Here is a 27,774-nt window from a genome sequence, read left to right on the forward strand (position 1 = left end):
TAAATAAACAAATAAATAAATAAACAGAATTGACCAACTCTGGAGTGAAATCTAGACGATATAGTCAGTCAATAACAAGTGTAACAGTGAAGATAGTATAAGTAATATTTGTCTACTCCTATGATAAGCAACTTGGGAAAGGCTAGTTTCATACCTTTTCCCAAAAAGATATTCTCTAGATGGGAAGATAAGGAAATGCAACTGATGGAGGGAAACTTTCTGTACTTTAGGGAGACCCTGAAAAAGCACTCAGGATACTCTGCATCAGCTGTTGGCCGAGTTTACTGTATATAATTTTATTATGCATGATTTTTTTCATAGGTCTGTAATTAACTAGATATACTCATTTAATAATTCGAGCCTGGAGAGGAATTGTTAATAACAGGCCCCAGGGTACTTACCGTTCTTGTCCATTTCTCGCTTGTTCGAGTTATACCGGCGGTGGCCAAGCTGTCACTAGCTTGTGGCACTAGCTGGACAGTGTGGCAGTGATGTGGATGCATCACAGAGATATTGCAGAGCAGGGGAGAGATGATGGGGCAAAGCATACAGAGACAAATGTATAAACGTAAAGCTCTTTACTGCCTCCCCTCCCCCGATAATCCCCTGCTCCAGGGGAAAAAAAAAAAAAAATCAAGCTACAAACCCCAAACCGACTGCACAAGTCCAAGATGGGAGCAAAATGATTAAATAGCAGCATCTGCCAAAGAGATGATGAATTCTATTATGAATCAGCCAAGTGACTCAGCAGCTGAATGAAAGCTTATCTAGAGCGTTGGGGCAACGGGAAACGTAGTCAGCCCCCACTGGTATTGGCAGGCCCACAGCTGGGCTCAGAGTGTCAAGCGAGAGGCAAGGTCCAGAAGGCCAAAGGGCTGGGGAGGAATCTGCAAACAAGGACGGGGCAGGCAGCCACAAGCCTGGAGATCACTGGGAGAAGGGACTAGCTGCCTTCAAATATCTGAAGGACTAGCAGCGGGGAGATGGACTGGGTTTTCCTACATGGTTCCAAAAGACAGCGCTGGGCTTGGTAGCCCTTGGAGGAGCCAGACTCTGACTCAACAGAAGAACCTAATGCTATCAACAGCTTTTCTAGACAACCGTTGACATACAGGTAGTGAGCTCCCAGTTATGGGGGCATTCAAACAGAGGCAGGATAATCAGTTGGGGGGAACGTTGTAGTTGGTGGTGGGAGTTAGCATCGGAGTATGGTGCAAGAGCTGAACCAGCTGACCTCTACGATCTACTCAGAATATTTAAACTCCAGTAATGCACTTATGGTGCTTTCAAAATGTGCACTTTTTCCCCTTAAAAACCATCCGAGCCTTGTTTGCTTAGTAGCTGGAGTAATCAAGTAATCATTCCCAGGGGACCACAGTCCAGGCTGTGAATCGTGTTCTTTTCTTCCAAATCCTTTCTTCCTCTCCCTCCCTTGCCCTACTTCAGCTGACTAAGGCAGATCTCTTTGCCTGTCCTCCAAAGTCTGATTTTTACAAATATAATTATCACAGATTTATGCCTCCTGGGCCGGATGCTGGGGGAGCCAGAGAACAGAAAAGTTACAAGGAGTGTGCTCAAAAACAGCTCCTGTGACCTCAGTCATTGATATGCTAAGGAGGAGGCTGTTTCCATAGAAAATGTAGCTGTTACTAATGATTAGACTTTTTTTTTTTTTTTAAGAAAAATAAAAGGAAGCCTCAGGAAAGAAATATTGTTCTACATTTTCACTGGATTTTTCTTTTTTTCTTCTCGGCTGATCTTCCCACACTTGGTATTGTCTCAGGTTAGGTTGAGTGGGACCTTAGAGATGACACATAGCAGATTCTTCATTGTCCTGTTGGGAGAAACTGAGGCCCAGAGGGCCAAGTGGTGGTCCAAGGTTACCCAGCACCTTTGGGCAGAGCTGAGACTGTAGTCAGAAATCCATGCACCCAGCTCCAGTGTCTCCAGTTTTTCACAGGCCTAGAAGCTTCATCCATGCTCCCTCCTGAAAAGGGGTGGGGTCCTAGCTAGTCGTCCCTGGACCTTGGGAAATCAGGAACTGAGCCTCAAGCTGCATCTCTGAAGTTGGGAGCAGAAAACCCAGCCCCCTTCCATACAGTTCTCCCCTAAACCCTTGCATCTCAGATGGTTTTCAAAGTCGGCCACCCAAAGCAGGCTGCCTAATCCCTCTCTGCCTACCCTTCTTCCCCTGTCAGTGTGAGAGCCACCTTCAGGCAGCTGGACTTTTCACCTGGTGTGCAAATGTCCTGGGGTTCCAGAGTGGGTGGCTCTGTTTCTTTCCCAAGCAGTACCTATATCTGAGAGGTGTCTGGGTTGGTGCCCTCCGTGGCAGGGGGTCGTGTGAAGGCTCCAATCTCTCTTTCACATTAAAGCCCCCTGCCAAAGGGAGTCTAGAAGTCAGCTCCCGTCAGCAGACAGAACTGAGACAGATGGAACTGAGTGAGCCCCCTTGCAAACAGGACCGCACATCATTTGCAAGGCCAGATGCAAGACGAAAATTTGGGGCCCCTTAACATAAATGAGGAATCTCAAGACTGCAGCCATGGCCACCAAACCAAGCTTGGGGCTGCCGAGTCCCACCCCATGGAGCCCACCCTGCTTGTCGGGGGCCCCAAGTCGATGGGGACAATAATTTGCTTAAGGTTCAGGGGGCCTTTTGGTTCCCCAAATGAGCGCTCTGCTCATGGCTAAAAACACATTTCTTCTTCCTCCTGGCCGGCAGGTCTGCCAAAGGACCACCGGGGGTCACTGTGGTGGAGTTGGGGGGAGTTGGGTGGAGTTGGTCACTGTGGGGTTGGAGAAATCGTTTCTTTCTTCCTAGGTGCTCTTCTCTAGCACAACACCCTCCCCATCCCACCCGCATTATTTCTGATGCTTCTTCTACTTCAGTGGAACAAGAGGAATGGCTCACGTTCAATGTGAAAAGAGCCGTGAGATTTTATTTTGGACTGGGAACCGCTCAGGAGCGCAGTGCACCCCTGGAACCCTGTGGAGGGTTCGCCCAGCGGCCTTATGTTAACTCAAGCTCTCCCCTCCTGGGGGCACCGTCTTCCAACTCTGAGCCCCTCCCTCCGACCCCCTGGGGAGCGGTGCTCGGCGGCATGGAGCGTCTGTCTGGCCTTTAGCGGTGCAGATGCCCTGCCTCCCCTCCCCTCCACCCTACGCGCCCCCCGCCGGGTGCTGTACCGGAGCACTCCCCCACCCCCCACCTCCGCATCTCCTCTGGCGCCAGCTTCCAGAAAGCTCCCGGTGAATTCCACGGCGTTCTTTGGGCGTGAGTCATGCAGGTTTGCAGCCAGCCCCAAAGGGGGTGTATACGAGGCTGAGCGCTATAAATACGCGCGCCTCGCGGTGCTCAGCACGCGTCGCCAGGAGCAGCGCACCGTCGCCGGGCGCCGCTGACCGGTGAGATGTCCCCACCTCCTCGCCTACCCGGGGCAGAGCCCCATCGGGACCCACGGGAGGGCGGGGGTGGCACCCAGGCGAGGACGGGAAGATCGCTGGTACTCACAAGGCTGTCACAGCCGCGCTTTGGATGGAGTCGGGAAACCGGGGAAGGGAGGTGGTCCGAGCCTCATCACTAGGCCGCCGAGCCGAGCCGGAGGCGGAATTGCTGGGGGTGGCGCAAGGGCCGGGGCTCCGGAGCTCCGGCGCTCGCCAGCTCCAGCCACAATTGGATGGGCTAAATAGGACAGGTGTAATGACCCTCCTGCAAAGATGGGGAGACAAAGACTTGGAGAACTAATGCCTAAAGCCGGTGGTCCAGACTAGTGAGTGGCGGAGCCGGGTGCCCGCAAAGGGCCTGCCTGCAGCATCTTCCTTGTACAGGTACTGATCTCCAGTGATGATTGTCAGCTAGCCAGCTTGAAGCATCCTGTTTGCTCCCGAGAATTCTCTAGTTGTCTCCATAGTGTGTTTATGTTTTGATTTTAAATACATGTTGCAACCACTTAAATCCCACTCTTACTGCTTCCGAATGCACCAGGATGCATCAGAGAAAAGTCAGGCATACTCCATCAGACCTCAGACGTCTGATCCAACTGTCTCATTTTATAGATGATAATCTGAGGCCTGGAGAGGTTTAGGACCGTCTCCCAAGATAAACAGCAAGTAGGTGTCAGAATCGGGATTAGAACTGAAGCCTTGATCTTCCAGAATTTCTGGACCTAAAAAAAAAGGAAAAAAGAAAAAAAAAAAAAGCTGCTGCTGAGGATGATGACGATGATGATTTTAAAAGAGAGAGGTTAAGAATTTAAGAATAAGTACAGATACAATGAAAGGATACTGCCAGGAGTGTTCATTATAATAACAGTGTGAAACTACATACAATTTAAATGCCCCACCGTGTGAAATAGAGCACACCAGAAAATGGACTATTACACAGCCACAAAACGGTGCTTTTAAAGACTCTATGGAGGTAGTGGGTGTAAGGGATCTAATTGTATACAAATCCATAGAAAATAAAAGGAAATATACCACAGTGCTAGTATTTGCCTCTGGATGGTGTAAATTTCAGGTGTATTATTTTTCTTTCTCCTTTAGTTTCTACATTTGGGGAGGAGGTTCGATAGGAGCTTGGGCCTCGGGCTTTAAAAACCGTGCAGCTCACTAGCTGCGTGACCACTTACTTAGGTGCCTGTGTCCTTCCCGTGGCTCCCTCTCCTAGGGTTAAGCCTCCTTGGGGGAAAGAGCCTGCCTGAGGGCTGTGGGGAAAAGGAGGGCCTTGGCTGGGCTTGTCCAATCAGAGCAACCGGCAGCCAGGCCCCCAGGACAGTCGCAGGCAGTCTGAGGGCAAGCAGTTCCCTGTCCAGCCCCCGTTCCAGTGCCATCCATGAACTAGTGGTATCAATCTCACATTCGGAATTAGCGTCAGCATGATAATGAGACACCCTCCCCCCCCCCCCGCCCCGCCGCCCCCCCCCCCCCCCCCCCCCCCCCTCCCCCCCCCCCCCCCCCCCCCCCCCCACCTCAGGCTGATTCGTAGGTACTGTAAAGGAGCTGATCATTGCATTAATAGCAAAGCCACACAAGGAGGGACCACGGGTGCCCGTTTCAGTCCCTCTGACCCTCTCCAAACATGCCACCTCCCCCCACTTCCCCGTTAGATATTGCTAAAGCCCACAATTGGTCCTGGGTCAGATTTCGACATCGTCAGAATTTACTATGATTATATAAGACCCCAGTATTTACAGAGCACAGTCCCATCTCTGAGGTCCTTGTTGGGGACGTTTTACAGATGAGGACACTTAAGGCTCAGATTTAATTGACTTAGTGTCAAGGAAAGAACACTGGGCTGGAGGCTAGGAGGGCTTGGGTTCTCATCCTGGGGTGGCCAGCCTGCTGCCGACCTTGGGGAGCCCCTATCTCGTCTCAGAGTCCTGCTTCCCCTCTCCCCCCTCCCCCACCGTTGAGATGGAGCGATGGGGCAGGAGACTGATCTTTTTCTCAGCTCAGGACTTGCTGGCCCCCCAGTGGACCCCAGGCTCTTGATGGGAGTCTCTGTACTGGCTGCTGGGTTTCTGGACTCCTCATTCAGTGCTCTTCTGGTCCAAACCTATTTTTGAGGCTCTTGTATGAATTTCTGAGAAGTATCCAGGGGCCTCTTCCCAAGAGGTGTTCTTGCTGGCTTTCTCTCTCTGGCCTAACAAAAGCTCTGTTTCTCTCTGAGGTGTTTCAGGCCTCAGTGAGCAGCTAGGGCAGAGCCCAGGAGCCCTGGGCCTTCTGGCAGGCCTGAAATAGCACCCCGACTCAGCCACCCACCCTGTCTTTGGGGAAGGCAATGACCCACTCACTCTCTTCTCCCACGCTGCTCCTTTGCTCTGTGTGGCCAGTCAAGGAACCACAGCTTGGCTGTTTTACTAATTACTTTCTGGGAGAGGCTTCCTTTATTAATGTGCTACCAAGTGTCCATACGGGCCTGCTGAGCTGAGGGCAGTTTGTAGATGTTCACGATTTCAGGAAGGGGGGCAACCCCACCTCCCTGCTCTGTTATGGGAAATGAGTGAGTTCAGATAAGCAGTGGGAGGGGGAGGCCAGAAGACGGGCTGCTGGGGAGGGGGGTTCTGTTTTAGGCAACAACTTCAGCTTCTGGGAAAGGGTCCATTGTGTAAGACTGGGCTGTCCTGGGCTCTGAGCAGTCAGCTGAGTGGTGGCAGGGGCACCTTGGCAGTGCACCCTACTGTGGGCTTAAAGGGAACAGCCCTGTGAAAGAGACCTGGCAGGGCCGAGGCACATGTCCATCCAGAGGGAACTTCTCCTGGGGAGGCAGGGGGCCCACCTTTAACCCCTTGACTTTGTCTCTCTCTCTCTCTCTCTCTCTCTCTCTCTCTCCCCCCTCTGAGCACAATTGCCCCACCCTCTGCTCTCCTGTATTTATACCCCAAATCTATGCCGCCTGGCTCACGTCTCATGCCAAGGATGGCAAATGGGATTTATTGTCCTTTGCCGACCCAAAGGGTTGGCTGTCACTGCCTCTGAGTCTTAAAAAGCAGTTTTAGGTGGTGTTAAGGCTCAGTGGAGAAAAAGGTGTTGTGATTGACTGGTGATGCCTATGGGTAGGATTAGTGGTGCACACAGCAGGGGGGCTGCTGAGCTCTGGGAGGCCATCCCCATGTTAGGGCGTTAGGGGTGGGGACGGAGAGGGCCGGGTGAGTCATCCCAGAGAGGTGTTTTGAGGGTTTATTTGATATGAGCAGGTATCATCAGATAGACGTCCTTTCTGGATGCAGAAAGCAGTGTCCAGTCTTAGTCAGCGATTCAGGGGGAGGAGGAGGAGGAGGAGGAGGAGGGTGGGGAGGAGGGGAAGGGCTGGACCTGAGCCCAGGGCTCTGACTCCAGAGTTCTCCTTTCTTCTGCCTTAGGCTGCTTCTCCTATGGCTCCTCCACCGCCTCTGCTTTCTTTTGAAGGTGTCCGGGGGCAAGACTGATCTTTTCTCCCAATTTCCCCAGGGATAAAAACACAGCATTGCCAGCTCAGGGGCTGGCTGAAGGCAGGGCTCCAGAGAAGCTGCTGTAGGCTGCAGGCTGGGCCGGAAACCAGCGGGCTGTCTAGCTGTTACCATGACAGTCTCCTGTTCTCTACAAACAGAGGCCTGTTGGGATTCCAGAATTGGAGAGCCGGACGCAATGAAGACTCTCCTACTGTTGGTGGGGCTGCTGCTGACCTGTGAGAATGGACGGGTTCTGGGAGACAAGGCGGTCTCAGACGCAGAGCTCCAGGGTAAGTGGAGCAGGGGTTCCCCTAGGCCACACTTCCTCACTGTCAGGGCCCCAAGTGGTAAAGACCGTTTTCTCCTGCGCATCAGGTCTGCTTGGCTGGGGCCGGCCTCTCCCGGAGCCTCGTCTCTCCAAGCTGCCTGGCCTAGGTTCTTTGTGGTCAGGTTACTCCTAGACGTTTTTCAGGTGTATCTTAAGTGCTCAGAAAGCACTGGATGCTGCTGTATTCCTTTTGGGCTGTTCCCTCACCAGTCCGCTTGTCTTGTGCCCCCACCTTGTCCACAAAGGTCTATGAAGCCTGGATCATTTGCGCCTTGTGAGTTTCCATTTCTGAGTTTCCATGGCGCCTGCTGTATGTATCTGATACCAGTCCACCTAGAAACTCAATGCTCCATATCCAGGAAGGGAGAAATGTCCTCCTTCAGAGCCCAGCCGGGGGTCCCCTCCTCCGCCAGGCCTTTCCTGAAACCTGTCCTCCCTCCTCCCCACCCTTGTCCTGCAAGCTGACTGCTTCTCTGCAGGCAGTAGTTGAAAACTCAGACTTTGAGATCGGACTTGGGTATGCGTCTGATACCTCTGTGACTCCCTAGCTGTATAACCTGGGGTAGGTATCTGACCTCACTGTGCTTCCTTTTCCTCATGTATGCAGTGGGCACGATGCCAGCACAGAGAGTATTAAATAAAAGGCGCGTGAAGTGGCCGGACTCAGTGTCCGGCCCAGGATAACCGCCAGACAAGCCTTAGCTGTTACTCCTTCAGCTCTTCGGGACACTGTCTCATTGCCTTTGTCACTCGGTGTTGTGTCTTGATCGCAGTCTCCTCGCAGAACGGTGCCATTCGTTCATCTTTGTGTCCCCCATCACCTGGAACCGTGGAATAAAGAAGTTCAGACGTGCGGCTAAGCCGAATTCCAGAAACACTTGTATCCAAGATAATATTTTACTTCCGGGATTTTTTGTTTTCCTTGAAAGTTTTCTTCTGCAGCTGGGCAGGCTGGTTCTCTAGAGCCGCAGGGGCATCGTGGCGTGGTGCTGCTTGCTGTCCCTCCTCTGGGGTGTGCCCGCTCCAGTGGGCTGTGTTCCTGAGCCGCTGGTGTAGTCGCTACGTGGGCCCTGGGTCCACAATAAGCCCTGGGATGGGAACCCGTGTCAGGGCAAAGCTGGGGCCCGAAGGCTGCCTGCCAGGGTGGGCACTGCCAGCCCCAGCAGCTCCTACACCCAGCTGGCCTCCCCGACCCTTCCAGATGGTTCTAGGGTTACATGCCCCATCGCCGCCGCAGTCTCGTCCTCTCTCCTCCTTCTACCTCCCGACCCTTCTCTTGCAGAAATGTCCACCGAGGGGAGTAAGTACATTAACAAGGAAATTAAAAATGCCCTCAAGGGCGTGAAACAGATAAAGACTCTGATAGAACAGACAAACGAAGAGCGCAAATCCCTGCTCAGCAACTTAGAAGAAGCCAAGAAGAAGAAAGAGGTGAGGACAGCCAGGTGACCGCACCCTCCCCCTTGGCTGCCCCTGCTAGAGAGGAGGGGTGGCCCGGGCTCCTGTGGGGCCCTGCTGGGTTGCCAGGGTGACCCTCAGCCCTTCCAGGCCGGTGTCAGCTGATGCTGGGGCTGCAGTTAATAAATAGGGAGAGTTTCTTTGCTTTTGAAAGCTTCAAGGGGTGAGATCTTGGATCTGGTTTTTTGGGTTTTTTTTGGTTTTTTTTTGGTTTTTTTTTTTACCAGCCTGGCGCAGGGCCTGATGATGCCAGGATTCACTTCAATAGATTTTTCTAAACCCTGACTATGCAAGCTCCAAGGTAGGCTTTGGATAAGGTCTGTCCCAGGTCAGGAGGGGGATGGGGCCCTGCTGGCAGGAAGCTTATCTAGTAGGGACAATACCTTTGGGGTTAAGGCAGGCACACACCTGTATTGCCTCCCGGCTTTCTAGAGTTCTGACTATTTCATGAAGAGACACCTAAGTCCAATAGTGAAAATAGCGGGTCTAGACTGTGCTTAATGACTCAACAAAACTAAAACACCACAATGCAATAAACAACTTATTTTAAAAATCAATAGTCTCCTTAAGTGTACCCTAAAAACCTCCTCCCATTGCCTCCCTCCCCCTAATGAACGAAATGCTAAGACAGGGTCACCTGCTACCTTCATGACCCATAATGCATAGTAAAGCATTAAAAAAAAATTTTTTTTAATGTTTATTTATTTTTGAGAGAGAGACAGAGCATGAGTGGGGGAGGAACAGAGAGAGAGGGAGACACAGAATCCAAAGCAGGCTCCAGGCTCTGAGCTGTCAGCACAGAGCCCGACGCGGGGCTCAAACCCATGAACTGTGAGATCATGACCTGAGCTGAAATCGGACGCTTAAGCGACTGAGCCACCCAGAGCCCCCATAGTAAAGCATTTTAAAGGCTCTGAGGGGTCACCTGGGTGGCACAGTCTGTTAGGCATCTGACTCGATTTTGGCTCAGGTCATGATCTCACAGTTGTGAGCCCACATCAGGCTTAAGAGTCTCTCTCTCTCTCCCTCTGCCCCTCTCCCCTGCTCATGTGCTCTCTCCCTAGAAAATTTTTTTTTAACTTTTAAAAGCTAAAAAAAAAAAAAAAAAGATAATAAAGAATAACTAAATACATAAAATAAAGGCTCTGAGAAGTTCTGCAGCGAAGAAGTTTGTGTAATTTCACTTAACCCTTTGTTTTCCAAATGGAATTGATCAGAGCATCCTTTTTTTCTCCCCCTGATAGCTTTTAGCACAATTCCCTGGAAGCTGCTTCAGGAAATGCTGGCCTGGAGGCAGCTCTTTCTTTTGACACTTAGTGCCCTTCCTTGGCCTCAGTGGTTTTTTTCTCACCATTTTATGAGAATCCTCAAGTAGCTCATGTAGAGGTGGCAGGCAAGTCTTGTTCTGGAGTTTTTGTGGTCATGATCACAGTTGGATATTCTACAATCCAGATTCTGTGATAAAAGCACATCAAGTTCAAGAAAAGACTACATTACTTATTTTTATTTTTTATTTTATTTTTTTACATTTATTTGTTTTTGAGAGACAGAGACAGAGCGTGAACAGGGGACGGGTAGAGAGAGAGACACGCACACACAGAATCTGAAGCAGGCTCCAGGCTCTGAGGCGTCAGCACAGAGCCCGACGAGGGGCTCAAACCCACAAACTGTGAGATCATGACCTGAGCCGAAGTTGGACGCTCAACCGATTGAGCCACCCAGGTGCCCCAAGACTACGTTGCTTCTTAGTTCTTCAGTATGTGAACAGGAAAGAGAGGAAGTGGGCAGGGCAGTTGATGGTCGTGAATTGGCTTGGTAAGAGGTATGGTGGCCTTTCCAGCAGCAGCAGGGTACCAGGGGTGGAGGGGACCTGGAACAGAGGAGGGATCTCTTGGAAGTCCCTGTCTTCCTGGTCAGCTCTTCACAGTGTAGATTTGCTTTGTGGTGTGGATGGTCTACTTCATTCTTCTTGGAAGTGTTAATACATTCATTTGTTGAGACTTTAATATAGAAAAGTGGAAAAGGAAAAGTTTTCCATAACCCTCTTACCTGAGGACTGTTAACATGTGATTCGTTTTTTACTACATTTTCCCCTTTATATTCTTTTGACAGCCGCTATACTCAAAATCACGGTTTGTTAACATGGAAAAGTGCTTGTTACGCTATTTAAAACTTAACTACGAACACCCCTGCCAAACTACTTGTCCAGCCTCTGGGTGGACCACAATTTGCTTCACTGGCCTTCTAGTTTTAAGCATCCGGATTGATTCCAGTATTTTTTTTCTGCCATAAATGAATACTTAACAAATATCTTCATGCATAGGGATTTTCCCTTTATGGCAGGAATTCTTTGGGATGGATTCTTATAGAATTATTGGACCAAGTGACATGGATGTACGAGAGAGTTTTGGTAGTTGTTGTGACTTTAACTTTTAATTAAGAAAAAAATTTTTAAGGCTATTTATTTACTTTGAGAAAGAGAGAGAGAGAGCAATCAGGGGAGGGGCAGAGAGAGGGGGAGAGAGAGAATCCCAAGTAGCACAGAGCCTGATGCAGGGCTCCAACTCACCATCTGTGAGATCATGACCTGACCTGAAACCAAGAGTCTGATGCTTAACTGATTGAGCCACCTTAATTTTTTTCTTGATGTTTATTTATATTTGAAAGAGAGAGAGCAGGGGAGGAGCAGAGACAGACAGAGATAGAATCTGAAGCAGGCTTCAGGCTCTGAGCTGTCAGCACAGAGCCCAAGGCAGGGCTCGTACTCACAAGCTGTGAGATCATGACCTGAGTGGAAGTCGGACGCTTAACTGACTGAGCCACCCAGACGCCCAGTGACTTTGATCAAGAAAGCTTGCTTATTCTCATTGCATGCCAGGGACTGTGGCTGCAATAGACAAATAAGATTCAGGACATGGGTGGAAGCTTTGGAAGACAACATTTAAACCCCAAAAGTGGAGAAGAGAAAGTTAGGTATAAGGGAGCGGTAAATCCTGGGGTCGAGACTAAGTGCAGCATCAGAGGAAGGGGATATCTACATGGGTTCTAGTGGCTGGACAAAACTGTAAGGAAGAGTGGGGTCTTGAAGTTGGGAAGGTATTTAGAGCTGGGTGGGGAGGGAAATCCAGGCGAGTGAGGGATATAGGAGCCAGAGGAGGAAATAAGCACTCGGTGTGGCCAGCCCTGGAAAGACCCGCCTGAGCGGTGGAGGGCCAGGCATCGCCGTGCGCCCTTGGAAAGCGTGAAGCCTGTGGTTTCCGCGTGGCTAACCTGGCCTCGTGTCCCCCTGTAGGATGCCCTAAGTGATACCAAGGACTCTGAAATGAAGCTGAAGGCGTCCCAGGGGGTGTGCAATGACACCATGATGGCCCTCTGGGAGGAGTGTAAGCCGTGCCTGAAACAGACCTGCATGAAGTTCTACGCTCGCGTCTGCAGAAGTGGCTCGGGCCTGGTTGGCCAACAGGTGAAAGGGGACGCGCCGCTGAGGACAGCTAGGCTCTGAGTGGGGGGTGCGGAGAACTGAGTGAAATATGCTTCTATGGTCCTACACCCAGTTCCGATGCGTGGGGGGTGTTCCTCACGCCAAGCAATTCCCCCACAGCAGCCTACGCTTCAGCTCCATTCTGACACTGTCCACCTGGGAGGCAGCATTAGATCCCACAGGGTAAGGGCTCAGGCCCACAGGACCGTCCTCCCCACCCCCTAGCTTCAGCTGCCCATCCCAAGCCTGGCTTGTCACCTGTGCTTCTGTCTCACTGGCTACAGAGTGGAGGTTCCCACAATCCCCTCCTTGGGTTCAATTAATTTGCCAGAGCAGCTCACAGCTCAGAGACACAGTTGACTTACTAGGTTATTGGTTTCTGATAAAAGGCTATAACTCAGAAAAACCAGAAGAGATGCATAGGGCAAGGTGTGGGGAAAAGGTGGGGAGCTAACACGTCCTCTGAGAGGGCGCCCCTCTCCAGTGTTTTCACCTGTACACCGACCCAGAGGCTCCTCAAGCCCATCCTTTTGGGATTTTTATGGAATCTTCCTTCCGTGGTCATGATTGATAAAATCATTGGCCATTGCGGATGGATTCAACCTCCAGACCCTCCCCGCACCCCCCCCCCTCCCCGCCCCCGACATCAGGAGGTGGGATTAAAACTTCCACCCTCTAATTGTTCTCATCCGGGCATCCGGGGCATCCGGGTTCGTTCCTCTGGCTACCAGCCCCCATCCTTAAGTGTTTTCCAAAAGCCGCCTCATTAACATAACAAAAGACCTTTATTGCTCTCCTGGAAGGAAATTCTAAGGGCTTTAGGAACCCCACGAAGACCAAATATACATTTCTTACTACAAATCACAGCATCACAGCTTCCTTTCACAAGCCCTGATGCAACTGATCAGTCGGGCTGCGGCTGCACTGGGGCCCCCGGAGCGCCCATCATCAGTTGCTACGAGTGCACAAATGTGAAGTCATGGACCGCACATGTGCCAGGTATTGGCCATCTGTTAGAAGGTTCTTCTCTAGAAATTACTAGCTGGGTAATGTAACAGCTTTGTAGTACAGCAAGTCCTTGTGCCCGCTTAGGCAGAAGGAGTTAAGAACTTTGGCACATGAATATTGATCTCATCCTCCCCTGAGGGCCTCGCCTGGTTAGAGCTCATGAACTGAAGGCTGTCAGTTGGCCCTTGGCTGAACAGGGGTGTGGGATCCTTCGTGGTCAAAGAAGAGGCTAGTCTCAGGTGATGGGGGTCTATGCATCTCGTGGCCTCAGAGGCCTTCCTAAATTCTTCCCCATTGGGCAGGTAGAATGGAAGGGCATTGGCCCCCAGTTGGGGGGCCAGGGAGCCAGTCCCAGCAGGACCTTTGGTCACGTGCTATGATTGAGGAACCCCAAGGGCAGTGAGGGGTCAGGATCGGCTCTTCTCAACAAGCAGGAGGCCAGGAGGAGGCTGGGACCTTAGCAACCTTCTAACTTGCCCATTTTGCCTGTTACAGCTTGAGGAGTTCCTGAACCAGAGTTCTCCCTTCTACTTCTGGATTAACGGCGACCGCATCGACTCCCTGCTGGAGAACGACCGGCAGCAGACCCACGCCCTGGACGTCATGCAGGACAGCTTCAACCGGGCATCCAGAATTATGGACGAGCTTTTCCAGGACAGATTCTTCACCCGTGAGCCCCAGGATACTTACCACTACTCACCCTTCAGCTCATTACAGAGGAGGCCTTTCTTCTTCAATCCCAAGTCCCGCTTCGCCCGGAACGTAATGCCTTTCCCTGCATTCCAACCCTTGAACTTCCACGACATGTTTCAACCCTTCTTCGACATGATACACCAGGCTCAACAGGCCATGGACATCAACCTCCAGAGAATTCCCTACCACTTTCCGATGGAATTCACAGAAGGTGAAAAAATGTCTCATTCTTCCTAAGGGATGGGAACTAGCAGGTTATTGAGAAGCTCAGTAGAGTCTAAGAACATTGCTGGCAGCCTGGCGTGTGTCATCTCTATTTCCCCCAGCAACTCCATGAATGGTATTATCCCTATTTAAGGAGGAGAAAATTATGACAGTAAAGGAGTGTGTCCAAGTATTCACAGCCGGAAAAGTATGACCTGGTCAAACTTAGCCCTGCCAGACTTGGAACCTTGTTCTTTCCAAGTTTACCATGCCCCTCCCAGCAACTGGTGGTCATGACATTGATTAGTCCATTCGAGAGAACCAGACAGCCTTTCTCTCGGGAATGCAGGTGGCTTTATGTGGATGCCATGCATATATTGGTGACCAATTATATAATGAGTACATATTACAGTTTAGAAAACCGTTCATGGCTATAACCTTGGGGCCTTGGTGGAGAATGAGCATGCAGTGAATATTTTTTCAGGGAATGAAGTCTAATATGGACATGAAAAGTCAATATATTTAGAACTGATTTCCTTCGTTGAACTAATAGACGTAGTTGGCCAACACCATCTCCTAAATGCTGCAGTGTGTTGGCTTGAAATGGTCTGGAAATACAGAAGGACCTTGAATTGAACAGCATCTACTGCATATCCGCAATGGGGGGAGCCCTGTGTTATAAGGCGGCTCAAAGGAGGATCCCATTCCTGCCTTCAAGGGGCTTGCTGACTGGCTAGGGGGAGAGAAACGAGCCAGATGAAATGCAAAGCAAAAATGGGTTCTGATGCCAAAGAGAGGCCCGTGGAGCTAACGGCAGTGTGGCAGCGGGAGGGTCTCATCCCCCAGAGAAGGTGGGAGGCGAGGCCCTGGGAGCCAGCTCCTGGTCCTTCTGTGGGGAGCCCCGATCAGTCTGCAGGCAGATGACTACTTTCCAACCTGCATCTCAGGGGGGCAAACGGGAGCGTGGAAGGATCAGTGAGGTCGGGGTGGCCCATCACTATATTGCTCTGTGTGGGCCATCAGCATGACTCCCCCTTCCCTCCTGTGTCTCCAGAAGACAACCAAGACCGTATGGTGTGCAAGGAGATCCGTCACAACTCCACGGGGTGCCTGAGGATGAAGGACCAGTGTGACAAGTGCCAGGAGATCTTGTCAGTGGGTGAGTCGGGGAGCCCTGGGTCCCTGGTCCCTCACTGGGGCTCCCTTTATGGGGTCGGACACATGGGACTTGAAATTCCACTCTGCTGCCTTCTGGCTGTGGCACTGGGGACGGTCCTCGGCCCTGCTCCACCTGGGCCCCTCATCTGTAGACACGGGTTAAGATGGAGGGCTGTCCCTGAAATCGGGAGACAGCATTCTTTGATTTCCCCAGTTATCTTCTTACCCAGGGCCCAGCCTGGTAGACCTCCTCATTTTCCCCTGCAGATGATGGAACTTTAGAGAATACGTATTCTGGTTAACAAACACTTACCGTGTGTTCGGCTGGCACCACTATAAACACTTGGCAAACATTTACTCACTTCCTCAGAATGATCCTGAGTTAGGTACAGTTATTGTCCCTGTCTTAACAGAGGTGAAAAGCTCGTAGTCACAGGATGGTTGAGTAACTTCTTAAGATTATAGGACACCCTTATGTTGGAGAGCTAGGTGTTTGGGACATGTTTTTAACCAGTGTTTGGTGTTCTGTCCCCAGAACACATGGGTCACCGGTAGTGGTTGGTCCTGAAGCAAAGGAAATATAATTGACCCTTGAACAACGAGGGGGTAAAAGGAGGCGATAACGTAAGCTGTCTATTAACACGTAGTTCATATTCAACGTGTCTTATGTACTGTATTCTTCAAGTAAGCTAGAAAAAAAGAGATTAAGAAAATCATAAAGAAGAGGGGGTGTCCGGTGGCCATGATCTCACAGTCATAAGATCGAGCCCTGCCACTTCGGATTCTCTGTCTTCCTCTGTCTCTACCCCTCCCCCACTCCCTCCCGCACTCTTGCTTTCTCTCTTACGAAAGAAAGAAAGAAAGAAAGAAGAAAGGAGGAAAGAAAGAAAGAAAGAAAGAAAAGAAAGAAAATCATAAAGAAGAGAAAAACTACATCACAGTACTGCCTGGTATAGAATCCACACTGTGGACACATTTGAGGGTCGACTGTACTTCCCTTCAGCTGTTGCCCTCAGTTTTGTTAGATCTGCTCATTGACTAGTTTCTTGTTACTTTGAGTGACAGCTGTCAAAGCATCTAGAATGGTTCCTGGCACACAATAGTCTGTGCTCAGAAAGAGTTAATTGTTCCCCTTGTACATTGCAGATCAATCTTGTGGCTTTGTTCTTAATACATTTGGGTTTGCCAGGACAAGCCTTCAGAGTCTAGTTAAATATTCCTAGCCTCACTCCTATAATTTTAGAAGCCACTGCAAAATAAATACAAGTGCTGTGAGAGGCTGATGTATGAAGTGTAGATGAGCACTCAACCAAGCCTCCCGGGCTTTTCCCATAAAATATCGTAGTTAGAGTTGCAGAAATTACATAGTGCTTTGCCACAAGAAAGTCCTGTTTAGGGCCAGAAGAGAGACGCACAGATGCCAGGGCTCAAATTGGCACCCCTACCACTGATATTGTTTTTTTTTTTCAAGTTGATTTATTTATTTTGAAAGAGAGAGAGAGAGAGAGAGAGAGTGAGCATGAGGGTGGGGCGAGGGGCAGAGAGAATCCCAAGCAGGCTGCACGATGTCAGCGCACAGCCCGACTCGGAGCTCGAACCCATGACCGTGAAATCATGTCCTGAGCCAAAATCAGGAGTTGGACGCTCAACCGTCTGAGCCACCCAGACGCCCCCCGACCCAGCACTGAGGTTAATGGTCACTGGTCGCAGCTTATCTAAACTGCCTTCTCTTCTGCATGGAGAAAGAGTCAGCACCTCTTACTGAAGGCGCTTGAACCAAATGAGCACGCACTGCCCGAACACTCTAGACCAGGGGGTCTCAACTTTGGCACTCCTGACAGTCCACACCAAATGATTTTTTGTCGTGTGGCACTGTCCTGTGCCCTGTGGGCTGTTTAGCAGCACCCCTGGCCTCTCCCCAGTGGGCACCAGTAGCCTTGCCTCCCCACCAATCCTAACAACCAAAACTGTTTTCAGACCTTGCCAAATATCCCCTGGGGGTTAGCAGAGCCCCCAGTTGAGATCCACTGCTCCAGACAGTCTGGGTTCTCAATGGCTTTCCTTATTTTTTAATTCTTCTCTGGTGAAAGAGTTGAGATTATTCATTGTATTGTCTTTTCAACCTGGCTTTCATTTCTTGCCCCACCTAACATTTTTGAAGTTGCAATACCTATGGTAATCACTTATATTAAATGCCGTGTGCAAAGATCTGTCTTCCCCAAGTCAGGGGATGCACCCTCCTTAGGAGAGTTTTGAAACAATTAGGGAAAGAAAATCAGTAGTTTGTAAAGAGATAGTGGGTAGTTGCCAGCTCTTCTCAATCTGAAACCTGCAGTGAGTATTCAAGGACCAAGATGGGCAAGCCGGGACCCCCAGCCACCAGGCTGCTGTGCTTTGTGCCCCAAGGACCCTGGCCAGCTCTTTTGCCTGTTTTGACTGTTGGCACTGGATTTCCAGCTCTGCAGATTTGCTCCAAAGACAGGCTTGGAGAATTTTCCAGAACCATAGACTCAGAGTAGGAAGGGCCTACTCTGAGTAGCCCATGAATCATTCATTCTATGACTTTTAGGCAATTTATTTACTTCTGCGGGCCTCAGTTTCATCGCTGGTAATACTTAAAGGCAGAATAGATGTGATTATCGGAGACAGGGGCTATCTAAAGCACTTATGTCGTGTCTGGTACCGAGTAGGTCCCCACAAAGGGTAGCCGTAAGTAACCCCTCCCTCGCTCCGGAAATGATCCATCCGGGGACGAGGGCAGCAAGAGCAGGTCCGGGTCTGAGCACAGAGACTGAGATCAGTGCTTCTCAAAGTGTGGTCCACACTGCTTGTCACCAGTCTTCCAAAGGGATAAGGGTCTTGCACCCAAAGGTAAATCAATGATGTCTCTAAGGACACTGTTTAGTTCAGGTGACATTGTTTTCCAGAGCAAGACTTCATCGATGAAGGAAGCTGCGTGCTGGTTTATATTCCGGGGTGAGCCCTGTTAACGTTGCAGACTGACAACACATGGTTTGTGGCTCGGTACTTAACAGTAGCCCTGCTTTCGGTCCTGGCTCCGAGGACGGATTTCCATTCATGTTTTTATCCTTTTTTAGCTTTCCCTTTACATTTCTGCCTTTTTTTCCCCCCCATCTCTGGGCAGACTGTTCTGCCAGCAACCCCTCTCAGGTGCTGCTGCGGCAGGAACTTAACAACTCCCTGCAGATGGCAGAGAAGTTCACCAAGCTGTACGAGGAGCTGCTTCGGTCCTACCAGGAGAAGATGTTCAACACGTCCTCTCTGCTGAAGCAGCTGAACGAGCAGTTTAGCTGGGTGTCCCAGCTGGCTAATCTCACTCAGAGTGAAGACCCATTCTATCTCCAGGTCACTACGGTGAGTCATGTCCTGGCCACGCACCGAAGCTCGGGGGCCCGGGACACGGTCCGGAGGCGATGGGAACCTTCCCTGGGAGTAAATGGGATGAAGGTATTAAAGGCAGCCCTTAGGCTTTGGATCGAGCATTTGTCACATGGCAGGAAACATAAGAGCTTTTATGCACGTGGTTGCATGGAAGCCTCATGACCCCGTGAGGTGTAGACCATCGTGGCCCCATTTTACGGTTGAGGAAAGTGAGAGAGACTCAACAGCGTGCCCAAGGTTTAATAACCGGTAGGTGACTCGCCTGGGCGTTTGAACTCGTGTGCTTGGCCAGAAAGCCTGTGCTCTTTCCACGAAGCTGCCTTGCTATGTTGGATGCCTCATGAACTGGGGCCTTATTCTCTACCAGGGATAGAAAGCTTCTCTCTAGTGCTGGGAACCTTTTTTTTGTTTTTCTTTCCCCGATTCCTTTTCTGCCACTGGCCAAGCCAGTGGCTGCCCAAAGAAAACATGGTGGCTTAGGACCCATTTGTCTCTGTGGGGCTCCCCACAGGCTGGTCATTTGCAGACAATGTTTGTACCTACAGACAAGTGTCTCTGAACTCGGGCATTTCTGTTCACGGAGTTGTCCAGATGTCAAAATCAGTCAAAAGCAAAAGGGGTCCACTGTCCAGATTTCTGCCTGGCTTTTGTTGCAGAATGAGTCCATTTGGACCAGTTTTTCAGTCCTTCTCTTACCTTTCTTCCTTCTAGGTGAGCTCCCAGACTTCTGACTCCAACGTTCCCTCTGGCTTCACTAAGGTGGTTGTGAAGCTCTTTGATTCCGACCCCTTCGCTGTGATGGTCCCAGAGGAAGTCTCCAGGAACAATCCTAAATTTATGGAGACTGTGGCAGAGAAGGCCCTTCAGGAATACCGTCAAAAGAACGGGTGAGTATGCAGGCCTTACCTGGCATCCTTCTGGGCCCAGCAGGTCCGCAGGAGCCAGAAACAGGGCAGCATAGCCAGCCTGGGAATGATGGCACCAGTAGCCAGAGCCCAGGCACGAAGGCAGAAAAATCAGTGGACATTTTACTTTTCCTTTGAAGGATGTTCTTTCTTTGTTGAGGAGAAGTTGAGTATCAGTTGCTGCCTGTCAGTGAATATTGAGCCCTCACCTTCCGTTTTCCTTCATTTTATTTCCAGGGAGAAATGAGATGTGAACATTGCCTCTCCAAACATGGGGGTGTCTGAGTTCAGTTGCCCCCAAGATGAGCGATAGGCCCCTAGAGAGAGCCCTGCACGTCACCAAGTGACCAGGCCTTGCCTCAAGGCCCTCCTGTCCCTTCACCCAGCCTTTCCTCCCTCTGGACTCCGTGCTGTAATGCCTGTGTTCGCTGATCATGGGAAGAAGTCCCATGTGCCACTAACTCAATAAAACCGCCAGTAATCAGAATGCTCTGGGGTGTCCTCCTTTTATGCTGTTTTTTTCTATCTCCCACACGCCTGCATTTTGGTATTGAAAAAAAAAGAAGTAGAAAAGAAAAGGCAGTAGCAAAGATGTATAAGGAATACCATATAATTGAGAATACGTGGAGCGTGACAAAGTTAAACCGAATGATTCTTGCTTTTAGGAGGAGAGAAATGTGTTCGAACAGCCAAGTGAAATAAATTTCTGAAAAGTGAATCTTGGCCATTCCATTATAAAACCGTTGATGTATTCTGATTCAGGGGGGCGGGGGGCGAGATCTGAAGGAATAGCTTGAAAATCAGAGTGAAGAGAGGGTACTAATAAGGCATACTGGGTATTTTAATATACAATTGCTATTTTCCTAATGGAAACTGTAGTCCCCAAAAGACAAAACGGGGTGATTTCCTTTTCACTTGGAATTCCTGTGGCACGGCCTTCACCGTGACATTGTTGGTATGCTGTCAATCCATACAACCCTTACTTACATCTGTCCCCTCCACCATGATTTCTCTTCCACTTGGGTTTTTTCTGATGGTGAGATCTGACTTCTTAGTCTGCCGGCTGGCTGGGTTGCAGTACCCCATGCTACCAGCAGGTGGCCCCACCTAACTGTGGTACCTCCCTCAACGTTAAGTTACTAAGCATTTCCATTTATGAGTATTTTGTAGCCATAGAATTCTTTTCATCAAATATACTTTGCACGAAGAAAAAAACATCTGGCCGCATTCCAGGATTGTAGCTAAGTCTACATCATAAATTAAAAGCTTAGAATATTCTTACATCACCTGTTCCTTTTCTCTCCCTTCTTTAAGTTATAAGGACCTCTGCCACACAAGGAACAGACTGCAAGGCTTAGGTCATCAAAGAAGCTGGTATTTTAGTATTAGTCTCAAGGAAATTCGGAGTAAAGTTAGTATGATTCACTTAATGATCTGTATTAATTAGGGTTACAAGCTCAGAAGGCATTTTGCTAAAATGACCCTCATTGTAAATTGTACATCACATTAATGTCACATACCAGATTTCAAAATTTATTTTTTGTTTCCTATTATGTCTCTAGATGCTGGCAGCCACAGTATCTACATGTTGCTTTTTATGCAATCTACTTTATTTTTAATTATTTTTTAATGTCTATTTATTTTTGAGAGAGACAGAGACAGAACACAAGCAGGGGAGGGGCAGAGAGAGAGGGAGACACAGAATCCGAAGCAGGCTCCAGGCTCCAGCTGTCAGCACAGAGCCTGATGTGGGGCTCGAACCCAAAAACCACAAGACCATGACCTGAGCCGAAGTCAGGTGCTCAACCGAGACACCCAGGCGTCCATATGCAGTCTACTTTAAATTTCCTAGGCTAGGGGCACCTGGGTGGCTCAGTCAGTTACGTGTCCAACTTGGGCTCAGGTCATGATCTTGTGGTTTGTGAGTTCAAGCCCCCTGTCAGGCTCTGTGCTGACAGCTGGAGCCTGGAGGCTGCTTCTGATTGTTTGTCTCCCTCTCACTCTGCTCCTCTCCTGTTCACTCTCTCTCTCTCTCTTTCAAAAATAAATAAACATTAAAACTTTTTTAACTGTCCTAGCCTAGCACCTTAAAAGATAGTCTAAAGCTACTCTGAAGTTTGCTGGGACCCAATCTGTCCATCCTCTTTCCCCCTTTGCACGGTGGCCTTGTTGAGGGTCCTTGGATGTCTCTCCATCCCTGACAGAAGTCCTGGCCTGAGGCACTAGAAAAACCAAGGCAGGACATGAGATCACCAAGGTGCAGGGATGAGATGTGGGGAATTCTGGCAGGGGGACCATGTGCTAATCGGCCCTGGGTTTTTGGTTTCTAGGATTATTGGAGCAAAGTGGGAACAGTGCCAGATGTTCTGAGAAGAGAGGGCTTAGTATCTGCCTGGTAAAGGGTGGCACCACCAACCTGCAGTTAGGCCTTGTGCTGACACTTGATGGCCTTCTGCCAGGGAATTGTAACAAAAAGGAATCTGCTCACTGCATGGTGAAATGACACCGGAATTACGCAGTGTGCAGCTTGTGCAACTGTACCAGTAGCTGTGGGCCAGCTAAAGTGCTCTACAACTTGGGCCAATTGCTTCATGTAATTCCATTAGGTCCCACGGTTACTCTCTAGGCACATTACAAAGGCTTCCAGGAGTCGCCTTCATTAGAAAAGTGTGTGACCCAGGGGTCTGGATGAAAGAACATCTGCCCTCTGTTCCTTGTGCCCCACAGGGGCTATTGTAAGGGACCTCGGGTTGCCCACCCTTCTCAGTGAAGTAGCAGGGAATAGAGGAGGGGTGAGAGCCAGGAAGCTGCCCATGATGCGGAACAGAGCTCACCACTAAGTGGCGGATGTGGGTCAATGGAAGGCCATTTGGCTCGGGCTTCACTTTCCCAAAGGGCCTCCAATTAGGCTTTTGACGTCATCTCCAGATGATCACAGAGTCACGATGACAGGATCAAAGGAAAATGCTCACCATATAACAGTACCTTTGTCCCACCGAGAGGGGGCTGGAGGCTTGGACTGCTTGGCAGGGGTCTAGGTCAGACAGAAGGACTGCTCTCTACGGGTGTCCAAGCGAAGTTCAAAGGCCGACCAAGGAAACTATTACCCTGTCTACAAGGAGAAGAGGCCACCTTGCACTAACCCTCTCGGTGACCAGACCAAGCAAGACCCCGCCCCACCTCAGATAACCTCAAGATAGCTGGAGCTGGGAGAGCGGAGGATGGGAGGGGTCCAGAGCTGGACCACGCCCCTTCCTGTTCTCTCTGGGCTCTCAGAACCCAGGGCTGGGGGTGTGCTGGAGGGTAGAGTGTGCCCCTCCCCTCCTCCCCCCCTCCCCTCACAGGGGAGGAGAAGAGTCTAGGTTTGGGTATTAGACTGACATTCTAAAGTAAACAAAACGGACTGTTTTATTAACTGTGATGTTTCCAGGAAGTTAAACAGTCTGCTTGAGATGTTGTTTAGTGATGGGCACAGTCCTTAGAATGAATCAGATTATTTCATGTTTGTGCCCCCAAATGAGTTGAAACTCCACAATTAACAGATTCCAGAAGCTCTTATCCACAATGAAGCATGAGGCCCGGACAAGGAGTGTCGTGGGGAGAGGTCACTTAAGAGTCAGGCTGCAGAGATAATTGGGGCCATTTACTCACAGCCATGCAGCTGGTAAGTTGGCAGAGTAGGGATTGAACCCCGATCTGATTCTGCCTCACTGCCCCGTTCTAGCTGCTCAGCCCCCCCCCCCCCCCCCCGTTCATAACCTATCCAGACCCAGCATTGCCTGGTATCTTCTAGCTGTAAGAGAGCAGCTTGGCAAAACCAGGAAATACGAAATCGTTCTGAAGGCAATGTGAAAAGGACTCAGGTCCGCAGCACTTATTAAAGGAATTAATGATTACCAAATCAAGTAGTGTACTATCAGTAAATGCCAGACCGCATGGAGCAGATTTACGAGGTTAATAATGAACTCTCTGTTTGCCTCTGGGAGATTCTCAACCCCTCGGTCATAATCCTCCAGGTTTATGGCATCGCTCAGAGCTGTGTGGGCAACAGCAAATTGCCCACTTCCTCCTGCCCACGCCCACCGCTCCGAGGCCCATTCCCTGACAGCCAACGTTTGCCTTCAACCTGTCGGGGTCGCTCCAAGGTGGGAAGAGCTCACTGGGGCTGGGGTCGGGGATGGAGAGGATGCCAGCGTTACCTGCCTGCTCTCATCCCTTGCCTCCAGCACGTGGGGGAGCAAAGACGCTGACCTTGAACTAGTACCAGACATTCGCCCCTCAATCTCCTCTTGGTCTCTGTCCCTCTCTGGTGCCCAATTCAGTAACTGGTGACAGGCGGGCCACTTACTTCAGCCTTACCTTCATTAAGAGACTTTTGACCTCTTTGCATATGACGGCATGTGTATAAAATCACAGAGATGCACTGACGGCATCAAAGGAAGGTATTCATTCTCCAAATCCAAACCTGCATCCAGTCACCAGCCCACCCGCATGGAGTGCACAAGGTATTGACCTTTAAAATAATACCCTGCAGTTATCTTGAACATCGTTCTCTCCCTCCGTGTGGGTGTAAAGGCATTCATTTGTGGATGTCAACAGTGAAAAAAAAAACCACACCCAAATTTTGATAATTTTCTTTTGGAAGTTTCTGGAAATGTCTAGGTGTCTCTGAAGAGCCCTGCCGCGTGGGGAAGAAAACCAGGGTCAAACTAAGATAAGTCAGGCTCAGGTATGCTCAGACTGCTTTATTCTATGCTCCTTTCGTCCATGGGTTCAAGGCCCCTTGGGATTAGGGTACTCATAGCTATGTTTCCAGCTTCCATTCCCCCGTTCTTGGATAGCTCCTGCCTTGGGCCTCATTTTTAACTGGAGACCTTCCTTGTAAGATCTTCCTTGTAGGGGACCCAGGAACCTCTTCTAAATTTGAAACTTATGGTTGCATAAAGAACTCTTCCCAAGGGGGACAACACAAAAGAGACTCATAAATATGGAGAACAAACTGAGGGCTGCTGGAGGGGTTGTGGGAGGGGGATGGGCTAAGGGGATGGGCTAAATGGGTAAGGGGCATTAAGGACTCTACCCCTGAAATCATTGCTTCACTATATACTAACTAATTTGGATGTAAATTTCAAAAATAAATAAATAAATAAATAAAGTTAAATTATAAAAAAACCAACTCTTCCCTCTCAGCAACCCCCCCCCCCCCCCCAACCCCCCCACCCCAGCACCTCTCTCAAGGTCTGCTCCCTTCTCTGTGGCATTTCTGGCCACCTGTTAGTTTGGGACTAGCCAGCTAGGCAGTTTAGGTCAGGGCCGGGCTGCTTGGTTTCCGCCTGGGTACCTTAGCTGGGTCAGGACGGCTGCCACAGGAGGGCACCATGAGTCCCGTTCTGGGGCTGACAGTGGCTGCTGACCTTGAGGGAAGCCCAAAGTGGTGTTGCAGCTCCACACACCGTCCCCCCCCACCCTGGGTCCCCCACACCCGTGCCCTTCGATGCCCCCTCCCTCGAGTCAGCTCTATCTACCCACCCCCTTATCTATCCTCTTGGCCCTGCCCATGAGGTGACCAGGTTGACTCAGTTTTGGGTTCTCCCCATGCAGAAACATTTGCAAGTGAAGTGAGCCATCATCTGTCTTGGGTCTTTAAATGTCTCACGTCTTCGCATTTGGGGAGAATTTCTGGGCGGAGATGCATCCTTCTGAGACCCTCAGAGCTCACCGGACCCCTCCCATTCTTGGCTCTGCCCTGTGGGATGGAGGGCTAGGTGGCTGCCCGAGGTGAGAAGCTGCCCACAGTTCACCTGCTCTACTTGGTGGGATATGCACCTTTTCTTCTGGCTAGTGACCTCTCACCCCAAATGTAACCTTGAGAGCCCTCATGGCTCAGCAGCCCTGATGCTGCACTACAATTTAGTTTCCCATTGGCCCAGGGGAGACGCTGTTCCTCATCCTTCCATCTGTCTCTTTAGATGGTGCAGGCGGTCACTGTCCAGTGTTGTAAGCACAGTCTTGGAGCACAGGTCCCCAGCTCAGCACCCATGACTTTCCAGGTCTCCTGAGATGAGAGTGTTTGCCAAGGGGGCAGAGCTGGCTCATGCTACCTGAGACTGACACCATAAGGGGCCGCTGGGGGAGAAGAGAGGTCGGCCAGTGGGAATCTGGGATAGAAGTAAAGGAGGAATCAAGGAAGGAGAGCAAAGTGGATCAGTACACATGACTCAATGCCAAAAGGATCCTGCAATCAGAATCTCTTGGTGGGGCAGCTGAGTGGCTCGATTGGTGAAGTGTCCATCTCTCGATTTCGGCTCAGGTCACCATCTCATGGTTGGTGAGTTTGAGCCCTGCATCAGTTCTCTCTCTCCCTCTGCCCCTCCCCTGCGTGCACGTGCATGTGCATGCACACTCTCTCAAAATAAATCGACTTAAAAAAAAAAAAGAATTTTGGGGAAGCATGACCTTCAGGCATCAAAAGATCCCAAGTCAAAGGAAGAGTAAATTATCTTCCTCAAAGCCTGAGCCAGAAAAGACATCTGGGTTCTCTGATAATTAGAAAGTCTATTTCCAGAATATTCTTTTGCCCTAGCATTCCAGGAATTGAAGTTTTACTGAATCTCAAGGTTTCAGACATAAGCCATTGCACTGTGTGTCCCTTAATATCTGTACTTCTCCTGCTGGGGTAGATGTGAGGGGCCAGAAGACCACAGAACAAACATGGTACTCCTTCCTAGAGCAGAAATGCCATTTAAAGATTTGGGAAGTAAAATATTACTCAAAAGCTTGAAACAATTACATAATGAAATAGAATGCAACATTCATAGATTTTAAAAATTCAAACTCTCGAAAATAAAGGGCTGCAAGACATACTTTGGTTGAAAGGCTTGAAGACGCTGCCTTTCTTAACTTGCTGTGTGGTGTTGGACACATTTCTTCACCTCTCTGAGCCTCAGTTTCCTCAACTGTAGAACATGAGAGATTGGGCTCCATGATTTCCAAAGCCTCAGGCTTTTCCCTCCTATGCTTGTCTTTTTATTAACTTTACTCATCCCTTATGTATCAGTCAGGGTCCTCTGGAGAAATAGAACCAATTCGTATTTCATATTCATGCAAGAAATTGGTTCATGTGATTTTCCCAAGCCTGAAATCTGTGGGGCAGCCACACAGTCTGGAAACTCAGTCAGGAACTTTCGAGGCAGAGTTTATTATTCTTCCAGAAACCTCAGTTTGTGCTTTTAAGTCTTTCAACTGATAGCACAAGGCCCACCCACATTTTTGAGAATGATTTCCTTTACATAAAGTCATCTGATTGTAGATATAAACCACATCTACAAAACATGTTCAGATCAATACCTAGATTAAATAACTCAGTGTTAGAGTGTACTAAGTTGACACATAAAACTAGCTGCCATACCTGTGATACACATTTCCAAGCAGGACCAGTTGGTACTCAGAAGGACGCTAAGCTTGGGGAGCCTGGGTGGCTCAGTTGGTTAAGTGTCCAGTTTGACTCAGGTCATGATCTCACAGTTCGTGGGTTCTAGTCCTGAGCCAGGCTCTGTACTGACAGCTCAGAGTCTGGAGCCTGCTTCAGAATCTATGGTTCCCTCTCTGCTCCTCCCTTGCTCATGCTCTGTCTCTCTCTCAAAATTGAATAAATATTTAAAAAATATTTTTTTTTAAAAAGGATGCTAAGTTTAATTTAATTCTCTGCTGTCAGGAGACCTGTTGAAATTTTTTAATTGTTTTGCTCTGGGACCTGTGAACTATATAATCGGTCCTGCTGAAGGGATCGTTCTGGCTCTCATAGTCATGAACTTGGTTCTGGCTGAAGTAACCTCCCTGAGGAAGTTGAGTCCAAGTGCCCTGGCCGGGTCTTCATGGCTGTGCCACTCCCCTGACACTTCTTCTTATCTCTGCTGTTGCTATTTAATGTCCTATGCATGTTAATTTTGTTTCCCTGAACTAGAATATAAATTTCTTCATTGTTTCTGGAATAAGAAATATAGCACATAAAGTTTACCATTTTGTGTTATTGTTTTATTATTAAGTCTACAGTTCAGTGGCATTATCAAGCACATCCCCATTGTCATGCACCCAGCACCAGCATCCAGACTTTTTAATGGTCTGGAACTGAAACTCTGTCCCCATTAAATATTAACTCCCTGTTCTCTCTCCCCCAGCCCCTGGCAACCACCATTTTACTTTCTG

At 49.5% G+C, this 27,774-nt stretch overlaps 1 protein-coding gene across 1 annotated transcript; it reads left to right on the top strand.

Moving 5' to 3' along the window:
• The first annotated feature begins 3,362 nt into the window (after positions 1–3,362).
• On the top strand, positions 3,363–20,056 carry CLU (clusterin). The gene is made up of 9 exons (XM_049632402.1): positions 3,363–3,408; positions 7,091–7,222; positions 8,543–8,691; positions 12,011–12,181; positions 13,703–14,111; positions 15,159–15,263; positions 18,408–18,637; positions 19,376–19,551; positions 19,807–20,056. Exons 2-9 carry the CDS (start codon positions 7,129–7,131, stop codon positions 19,814–19,816), a joined length of 1,344 nt encoding a protein of 447 aa, XP_049488359.1. The 5' UTR covers positions 3,363–3,408; positions 7,091–7,128; the 3' UTR covers positions 19,817–20,056.
• The last annotated feature ends 7,718 nt before the right edge of the window (positions 20,057–27,774 follow it).

Source organism: Panthera uncia, chromosome B1 (assembly GCF_023721935.1).
Source record: "Panthera uncia isolate 11264 chromosome B1, Puncia_PCG_1.0, whole genome shotgun sequence".
Lineage (NCBI taxonomy): Eukaryota > Metazoa > Chordata > Mammalia > Carnivora > Felidae > Panthera > Panthera uncia.

What these genes read in the sequence shown, in the direction of transcription:
- CLU (XM_049632402.1), top strand. Translation starts at nt 7,129, where the DNA reads ATGAAGACTCTCCTACTGTTGGTGGGGCTGCTGCTGACCTGTGAGAAT. An exon ending in AAGCCAAGAAGAAGAAAGAG is followed by an intron (nt 8,692 to 12,010) that starts GTGAGGACAGCC and finishes GTCCCCCTGTAG; the next exon opens with GATGCCCTAAGTGATACCAA. An exon ending in CCAGGAGATCTTGTCAGTGG is followed by an intron (nt 15,264 to 18,407) that starts GTGAGTCGGGGA and finishes ATCTCTGGGCAG; the next exon opens with ACTGTTCTGCCAGCAACCCC.